This window comes from Mus pahari, unplaced genomic scaffold (genome assembly GCF_900095145.1).
Source record: "Mus pahari unplaced genomic scaffold, PAHARI_EIJ_v1.1 scaffold_12540_1, whole genome shotgun sequence".
Lineage (NCBI taxonomy): Eukaryota > Metazoa > Chordata > Mammalia > Rodentia > Muridae > Mus > Mus pahari.
The window spans coordinates 7,917-18,136 of NW_018392241.1; the positions used below are offsets into that span (position 1 = coordinate 7,917).

Genomic DNA, 10,220 nt, shown 5'->3' on the forward strand with positions numbered 1-10,220 from the left:
ATACTGAAACACAGTTACAGTCCAGACACTGGCATTGGATGGATATTAAAGTCTCTCCAGATTGAACACAGGAGATAGAAGAGCTGGACTTCCAATCCCACATATGTAGCAGGGCTGCATTGTGGCCTCAGTGGTAGAGGATGTGCCTAATTTTGCAAAGACTTGATACACCAGGGTATGAGGATACACAGGGCCCTTACCCTCTCAGAGATAAAGGGGAGAGTGGATGAAGGGAGGGACTCTCTGACAGTGGGGGATTGGATGGAGTAGCTTCTTGGTTGCAAATATATACATAAATGTAAAAAAGATTAGAAGATCATTTTCATAGAAATTATAGCTTTTCACTTCCTAGTCTTATTCAATAGCCCATTTAATTTTCATTTTCTATGAACTGTAGAGAGCATATCTTGTGGATATTCTTGTATGGATGCATCACCTGTCAATGAAAAAGCCTATGGCTTTGGCAGGAAATAAGAGGCAGAACATCCACCAAGAGAAGGTACTCAGGGACAGAGCTAGGCAGGGATCTGCTCACAAAGATGTGAGGAAACTGACACATGGTAACTGACCACAGCCATGTGGCAGAATGTAGGCTAAAATAAATGTGTTATCTTAAGTTATGATTGTAGTCAGGAGAGCCTAGCAATGTGGGTATTTGTAAATATATTGTGAGTCTGAATCTTATTTCTGGGAGCATTGGGATGGGAAGCAAAACCAGGACAAATTTTTACAATGACCTTTCTGTGTATTGTGGAAAGAGGAGACTGTTTGGACTAAAAGATTTACAGACAATCTTTTCATATTTGCTTAGATACATATTAGTTTTAAATGTCAATCTCTTCCACTAAATCATTATCTCCTTGAAACGAGTTCATAAGTTTTTCAACCCTAACCAATCCCAAAGTTTAACACAAACACTAAACAAAATAATCATGTAGTAAGATTCAATAACTCATCTGTTTGTATATCTGTATGTATATATAATTTATTTCTTATATATCTTAATTTTATAATTCTTAAGAGATTTTGTTGATTCTTGTCATAGCAGAGCACATCACTGCAATCTCAGCATTTGGGAGCAAATAATATGAAATTGAGGATAAGCCTAGCTTACTCCACGTGAAATCTTCTCTCAGAAAAACAAGAAAACCAAGTTTGTAAGCAATATATGCTATTTAATTGTATTTAATATATGCTATTTAATTGTAATTTTATATGTATATAAAATCTGATTTTTACAATATATACAAACCACACTTAAGGGAGGCCCATGCTCAGGTGTAGAACGCCACAGAAAAGTAACTCAACATATTTTGGGTATTGTTTTGTCTCAAATTGCATTGTTTAGGCCATTTAATTCATTGTCAAGCCCAGTGTGGCACTGGAGGAGACATAGTGACATGGTTTCTGCTCTTGGAACATCACCCCAGTTTGAGGCTTCACTAGTGAAGGCTTTTGTGGGTGTAAATCTTCTCTGTGTAATAAGGTCCCTGCTTTCACATTCCTCTGAGGATTGTCCTCTCTGTTAATGTTAATGACTTCATGAAAATCTGAGACAGCACAAATTCAGGAGGTAAAGGTGTGGCTAAGATCTCAGTAAAATGGAAAACACTGGGACCTGCAGAACAGCCCTTCGAGCTATAAATAAGAGCTCCAAATACATGAGTTCAATGTATATATAGTTTCTCAGCTGTGCAAAACATAAGAAAGCAATATGAATTATGAGGGACTTCATGAATCTAAAGGAACAAATAGAGCTACACTATGAGCCAATTTGTCAGAAAGATACAAAGGCAGGAAGATTTCTAAATTCAGGGTCAGCATATGACAGAGTAAGAGGTGAACTCCAAGTGTGGTAGAAATGGTAAAGTCAAGGCAGGGTCCCATCTTCACTGAGGAGAATTTGAACCAAAACAAAACACATCAAGCTGAGCTTAGTGTCTGAGTAAGGCCCAACTATGGATACTTGACTCCTACTTAGAAGGGGAAACAAAATGATCACCTGAAGCAGAGGATGGGAGGGACCTTGGTGGTAGAGTGGAAGGGGATGTAAGGGGAGACAGGATCACTTATGGGGGAAGACAGGAGAGAAGACTAGAGGGCCTGGAAAATAAATGGAAATATGCAGCATTGTTGTAATTGGTAGCTACTGGGAGAGGTAGAATAGGATTTTGAGGAATGTTTCTCCAGAGATACTACCTGTGTTCCTATAAGCTATAAGTTTAAAGATAGCCATGAATAAATTCTGACGTCTTAATAAAAAAGAACAAAAGAACAAACACATAAGGTGGGAAGAAGTCAATGGAGTAATATGGGAGAGAGACTGAAGGGGGAAAAATGGGGTTTGAATTTTACAAAATCAAAGAGTATAACTCTTAGAAATTCTCAGTCAATAAAAAATACAGACCTATCCCCTTTTAGAAAATATTCAAGAGTATAATATGCTGACATGGGACTATGTAAATCAACCCTCTTTCCCAGCTCCCCCATCTCATTAGTTAGTTTGACAAATAAACAGAATTTCAAATAATGTACTGTAAAATGTAATTGACTTATTTTCCACTGCAAAACATGAAATGGTGTAGAGAGGTGTCTTGGTTTGTAAATGATTTCTGGATAAGCATAAGAATGTTGATATGGACCTGTAAAACTGCTAAGAAAGCTGAATGAGATGGCATGTCTATTACCCAAGTAATGTGGGAAAGGGAAAAGTTTATTCCTGGGACATGATGTCCATCCAGGTTCTTCAAATATCAAATATATGCATTTCAGGATCAGTGAGTCAGCTTGACTTAAAACACAAATGTGTGGAACCATAGAGGAGACATCTAAAAGATGATCTCTGGACTACATTAGTTCATGAACAGAAAAAGAATTAAATACACATATACAAACACACAAAGAATATACACATATGTATACCTTACATACACACACAAGCACAAAATTAAATATTCAAATGGATTCTGTAGGTAATATGAAGAGTTATTTCTACATGGCTAACAAGTATGATCCTCACTCAAAACAACATATTATTCAGTATATATATATATATATATATATATATATATATATATATATATATACTAAATATATATATATATATATATATATATATATATATATGTATATGTATATATATACTCACTCAAAACAACATATTATTCAGTATATATATATATATAAATACTATATGCATAAATATATATACATGGATACACACAGAATAACAACATAAGAAGGATAATTACTATACTACTCACAATCTTAGTCTATATCCACAAGAGCATAGGCATAATAATTAGAACAGAAGTGTAGTATAGTTATAGGAGGGTGACATTAATTCATGTTTGTGTTGTTGGAGTTTTACAAATGTTACAGCCTTTACCATGTTTTTTGGGCTGAAGACATTTCACAGGGAAGTGAACTCTGAAGAATGTTCTCCTTTCCCTACCAGCCATGTCTCCTGCAAATGCTCTCTAGTTATTTTTGATGTCATGCAGTAAACCAACTCCGCTGGAATAGGAAATACTGCTTTTATACTACACAATATTTTTGGTTCATTTTTTTTCATTTGTGAAGTACCTTCTCACAGGAAGGTAATATTGTGAGTTTCTCTGGATAGTCACAGTCTGTCAAAGAGGCAAAGGGGCATCACATTTCTGAGAAGGCAGAGGTTCTCATAAAGTGAATCAATAATAACAGTTACTTCCTCCCCACACATTGCCAAATTGGCAGCTGTATTCTTCATATACTGCTCTTTAAACACATTAATTACCAATGTGCTGACTGATGTCCTGGAATATTTATACCCTGTAAACAGGTCTGTTATTCTTTGCAAACACACTGCAAAGGACCCCTTGCATTCTAAAGCATTTATGTCCTTTAATGAATATTTGTTCTCTGCAAACCTCGGGCATGGCCATTTTCCTTGTAGCCTTCTCCTCTGAATGACAAAAATAAATGCTTACAGCTCTCAAGTGGGGCGGGGAGAGATAAGAAGGCAATAGAGAGGAGGGGCAAGCCAGGTAACTATGGGGCAGAGCCTAGACAAAATGCTAACAATTGTTATTTAGTTTTGTCTGAAAAGGAAGTAGATAAAGAGTTATCAGATCACCAGATATTCATTCAATCTTACCATGAAAAGAAAATTAGCAATCTTTTTAGAAAGTTATACTCATGAGAATGGCTTTACATACAAGAGCAGAAATTGGAATTTTAACTTTATAGGTTAGTCAGATATAATTTTCTAATCTTTCATCATATCAGCTATCACCTCAGTGTTTTAATTTCTCAAGGTAAAAATGAGTATCTACATTTTTTGACAGTCAATAATTTCAAAACTTGGTTGTAAAATGTGAGGCACTGTACCATGGACAGACACTTTGAACTCTTAAGTGAAGTAAACCCGTTGGGCAGAGAACTTTTTGCAAATTCCTCAAAGCACACTTGACATCAGTATTTCTCAGGCTGTAAACCACAGGATTAAGTGCTGGAGGCAGCACAGTATATAGCACAGAAAACAGACTGTCTGCAATTGATGCTGTACGTGAGGGTGGCTTCAGATACACAAAGCAACCACTTGCAATGAAAACACTGAAAACAGTGAGGTGGGGGAGGCAGGTGGCAAATGCTTTGGACTGACCTTTAGTGGTAGGAATCTTCAGCACAGTGGTAAAAATGTAAAAGTAAGAGACCACAACACATATGATACAAAACATGCCCAGACAAAGACCAATTCCAAGACTTGTATAAATGACCACAAGTGTGTCAGAGCAGGAGATCCTTAACAATGAGGGAACATCACAGAAAAACTGTGGGATCACAATGGAGCCACAGAAAGGCATGGAAAATGTGCCAGCTGTGTATAAAGCTCCAAACAGTATTCCAGTAGCCCAGGAAACACCCACCATCAGCACACAGTTACCACTACTCATGATGGCCTCATAGTGTAGGGGACAACAGATGGCAACATATCGGTCATATGACATTGCTGTTAGGACAAATACATCCCCACATGCAAAAGAAGTCATTAAAAACAATTGGAGGGCACAACCCAGAATAGAAATTGAGTTATTGTGGGTTATGCTATTGATAAAGAAATTTGGGATTGGAACGGAAATAAAGAAGATATCCATCAGAGACAAATACTTTAGGAAAAAGTACATGGGAGTTTGGAGTTTCAGATCCAGAGTGATGAGAGTGATGAGGAGGAGGTTACTCATTATGACTGCTAGGTACATTACCAGCAGGAACAGCCCCCATAAAGTTTGTAGCTCAGGAGCAGTTGAGAATCCCATAAGGATGAACCCTGATATTCTAGTGTCATTGGGCATGCTAACGTCTTCCACAACCTGTCAGGTACGAGAAGTAAGCAAAAATTGACACTTTGATGTACAGAAATTCTCAGTGGAAATGGACTCAGGACATACCTAGATACTGAACCCATTTTATCTTTCTACAAGGTAATACTTTTACTGGATACACTAATTGTACTAATTTGCCATTTATTACTGTTGTATCATGTTTTTCTACAAATTTTTAGAATAATTATTAGTTATATATTATCCTTTTCTTAATAGAATTGGGTCTTTCTTTGAAAGTGCAGTTGTTCAGTTGGCAACAAACAGCAGAATAAAACATTCACATCTCTCCCTGCACTATTTTATTTCCTTTGTCTTAATCTTGGTTCAGAGAACTGCTATGCTTTGTATGGCCACACTTCCCACATTACAAGAATTTGCCTAACATTAAGTGCCCTTTTTGTACCTGAAATTTTTCAAAATATTGCCAACTGCCACATTTTATCATGTTTTCTGGACCCTTTGAGTAGAACCTGTATTCCTTTTCCTGTTGGCTCAATCTTGTTTGGACAAAAACTGTTTTACACCATGTAGTTCTCTGTGATGAGCCTGTGTCCCTAAGAAGAATGATCATTTCCTAGGTATCAATTTGTCTGCTCCCAGATTGGTATGTAAAAGATTAAACACCTTGCAGTGCAAAAGATAATTCCACATCCTAGCAAAAACAGTTTTCTCTACATTTACCCCAATTTCCCTTAGCAATTTAAATCTTACTGATGAGAGTCAATATGTTCAGAACAGAGATAGTAGTCCACAAAGTCACAGTTTGACCAGGAATAGGTGAGATTAACAGCTCTTTTCCTTTTTGTAATAATCTATGACTTATTTTTCTACTTTTAAATACATAGTTATATGTTTATATTTATCAAATTCCTTCCCTGACTTTTATGATTGTTTTTTATTTGCTTTCTGTGATGATCAACCACTTCTAATGTGCTTGAACCTTAAAATATGTGCCATAATACTTCCATAACAAAACAATTTCAATTCCGTTGCTTAAGAAAATATTATCCATCCCACTAAATTCATATTTAAAATAGGCATATGTTGTAATTGTAAACTCTCAGTTGTACTTATATTAAATATTCAAACATATACAAATAAATATCTTTCATCATGGATGTAAATAAGGTAAAATATGTATAGAGTTTGGTGTAACATTCATATCATCTTAAATTAATAAAATATGAAAGTATAGAAGATATCAATAAATTTGCTAAGAGAAGAGATTTAGAGCCTCCTTGGAAGTGGGAGATATGGACTTCCCCAGTGAAGGGCATTTGAGTGTGTGTGTGTGTGTGTGTGTGTGTGTGTGTGTGTGTGTGTGTGTGTGTGTGTGTAAATATATTAAATCTCTTTCTCCTTCTACCTTCCAGGAAGACAACTTTTGACTATTCATTTATTATTAAGTGCCTAGGCCATCATCTTTGGCTCTTTCCTGGCTAACTCATAAGTTATCTAACCTATTCATACTACTCTGTGTCTACCCCTTAGCTACTTACCTCTCCTTCAGTTCTAGTCTTTTTCCTTGGATTCTTCCTCAAGTACTCCTCCAGCATCTCCATTGAATATATTTCAACTTTTCATGCTTCTTCTATTATTCTGTCACCAAGTCTCAGAATTCTCTGTCTTCCTTTCGGTGTCCAACCTCCTATTTTCTGTCTCAGCTCATTAGCCATATTTTTTTTTATTGATAGGTGATGCTTATAAGAGATTCTCTCTACATATACACATATACATGCATGTACTATCTTAGTAAACCAAGACAACAACAGAAAGGAGGAACTGTATTTAAAAGAGAGAGCACAGATATATGGGGTGTGGCTTAAAGTGATGCAAGGAAATTGAAAAATACTTTAGGTAAATTATATCCTCAAAAAATGTTTTATAAAACCAAAAGAGAGGGAGAAAAAAAAAGTGAGTACCTGGAGCACTTGTTGCTCTTGGAGATAATGTGAGTTCATTTTCCAAAAGCTACATGGTGGTCAACAATGGTCTGTGACTCCAGTTCCAAGGGTTCTAACACCTATTTCTGGCTTTTATAGATACCAGGCATGTACAGTGTATGCAAACATAACTACATAAAACCACAAATATCCATAAAATTAAAATATGAATTATGTGTTCAAGAAAGAAAATAACTACATTAGGAAAGTTTTTGAGTCACATACATGCATGTATATTATGGATATGTGAGCATTTCCTTGTGTTTTCTTTGTACAAGAATCTTGAGAGACCATCATATTAAACTATTTCATCCAATTTCTCATTAACATACCATGTTATGATCACTTCTTAGTAAGATCCAACATATGTCGATATATCCTGCTGATTCAAACTCTCTCTGTAAATACATTACTGGTACTACATTTAGATATTGGTGTATTCCTCATTTGAAATAGATACAATGTTATATTAATTCAGAATTCTTAATTTAGATTTCCTTTGAAACACTATGTAATCTAGAGGACTCTAACAGACCCTTTTAAGGCCTTTGGCTACAACCTTAATATTCCCCAAAGGAAAATCATTCTTAATAGTCTTACTTATTATTTACTTTTCTTTTAAGACAATTAGTGTTAAGATAATTGGCATTTTCTGTAGGAAAGACAGATCATACCCCAGAAAATGCATAGAAAAATCATGGAGAAATTGGCTCACACTTTCACCAGGATCTTATTAAATTAAGTACATATTATTTTGCTTATGATTTGAGTTTAGTAATCATGCACATTGCATGGAAGGGAAGGCATGTTTTCTGTAGTAAGGGTCACATTCCACCTGAAATTAGGAAGACACATGCCAAGACAATGTTGACGCTCTGCTCTCCCTTTCCTCTTTATTCAGTTAAGGACCATATTCAACAGAACTATAATCTTATACTCAAAGTGTACTTCTAAGGTCATTCACTCGTATTTGAAAGACCATCATGAATATGTCAAGACATTTCTTTCTAATGTCATTTTATATCACACACAGTTTAAAATTACTGTAAGCCATGATAGTTTCATTCTTTGCCAACTTGATACACAAATGTATAATGTTTACACAGTATCATATCACTCCTGGTGTCTAAACTTTCATATTCATTTCATAATGCTAAATTCACTTCCTTAGTTAGACTCATCTATTTAGACTATTTGCCTTTATGCCATTTATTGAGAACTTTTACCTTCTTATAATTCATTCCTATGTAAATTGTCCATTTACCATAATTTAAGAAGAGTAAATGAATAACCATCTAATCATCTGAAAAGTATGAACTTCTTAACTGTACACAGTTAACTGGCTAGTACCTGGTGATCACATAGAGATAACTATAGCTTTGAGCAGTCCTGTGATGTGAGGGTCTATTTAGGAAACTGACATCTGATGGGTTATTCTCAAAGTAGGGAATCACAGCTCTTATGCATGCATGGAAGAGGAGGGGCTTTTCCTATTAATCTGGGCAGCATGTGCAATGACTACTGTGTAGAAAGACATGACCAGTGCATGATCATAGGATTCTCAAGAGTAAATTTATTTAGGAGAAAGAAGAAAAAAGCTTAGTGTTGTGGTTTGCCCCTATACTTATAATTACAGTACCTAGATGGCTGAGATAAGATAATTGTCACCCTGAGATATACAGAGAGCACAAGTATAGCCTTGGTTACAATGTAAGAATTTTGTTTGAAATAATAGTAGTGGTACTAGCAGTTCAGTTGTTTTAGTAATAGTAGTTGTAGTGGTAGACGACCTAATAAAATATCTGGTAGCTTATCAACAGTTTTTCTAGGTCATACACAGAAATTTGACTTACATGATTATAAAAATATCACCATTTGAACTTTAAATTATGATAGAAATATGTTTTAAATAACATTATGAAATGTTCTTTCTGGTTTTGGCATAGAGGACACTTTAGAAAAAGATTCTAGAGGAAGAAACTCATCCCTGAGGACAATATTATGTTACCTAAATTATAGACATAGCAACTTCATATTCTAGCATCCTTATAATTACAGAGATATAATAGAAAAGAATATGGTAGTAAAATCAGAATTAGTTTTCTTGTACATGAATTGTGATTCAGTTATAATAATAATAGCGTAGTTTTTCTTAAATTGGACAGAAATAAGTGAGTTTAGAAATCTATGTTGTTTAGCTCAAAATTCAAGCTTCAAGAATATAATTGAAGGTATTGCCACATGTTTAAATGGAAATTTAGCACTCCAGTGTTTCAGAAAACACATGCCAGCAAATGTATTATTCAAAATATAAGTGGTATTATTGATTTTATCAAGTGCACATGTCTTAGTTAGGGTGTCCTTTGCCGTGAAAAGACATAATGACCAAAACAACTCTTTTATTTTTGTAATTCTGTAAAATATATATTGTATGTATATACAATAAGTATATAATGTAATTATATACATTAATATTATAATATGATAATTCATGAAATTGAAAATATAATATATATTAGGAGAAGAAGATAAAGTTAAGAAGTTTGGGGGAATTTTTTTGTTTTGTTTTCTTTGTTTGTTTGTTTGTTTGTTTGTTTTTTGAGACAGGGTTTCTCTGTATAGCCCTGGGTTTCCTGCAACTCACTCTGTAGACCAGGCTGTCCTGGAACTCAGAAATCCACCTGCCTCTGCCTCCTAAGGGGGGGGGGATTTTTTTTAATTGCATATTTTATTTATTATTTTTATATTTTGGGCAGATAAACCAAGCAGCAGACCAGGCCAAGGTGATCCACGTGGGAGAGGTTTATTATGTGGGGATGGGGAGGGGGCAGCGAAGCAGGTAGAAGAGTAGGGAAGAGGAGAGAGAGAGACTGAGAGGAGGGGTTGGCTTCCTCTCTTATACAGAAAATGA

The 10,220-nt window shown here is 35.2% G+C and overlaps 1 protein-coding gene across 1 annotated transcript; it reads right to left on the reverse strand.

The window, feature by feature from the left end:
• Positions 1 to 4,337: 4,337 nt before the first annotated feature.
• Positions 4,338 to 5,336, reverse strand: LOC110314896 (olfactory receptor 14A2-like). Its single transcript, XM_021189092.1, has one exon. It carries the CDS (start codon positions 5,334 to 5,336, stop codon positions 4,338 to 4,340), a length of 999 nt encoding a protein of 332 aa, XP_021044751.1.
• Between the last annotated feature and the right edge of the window lie 4,884 nt (positions 5,337 to 10,220).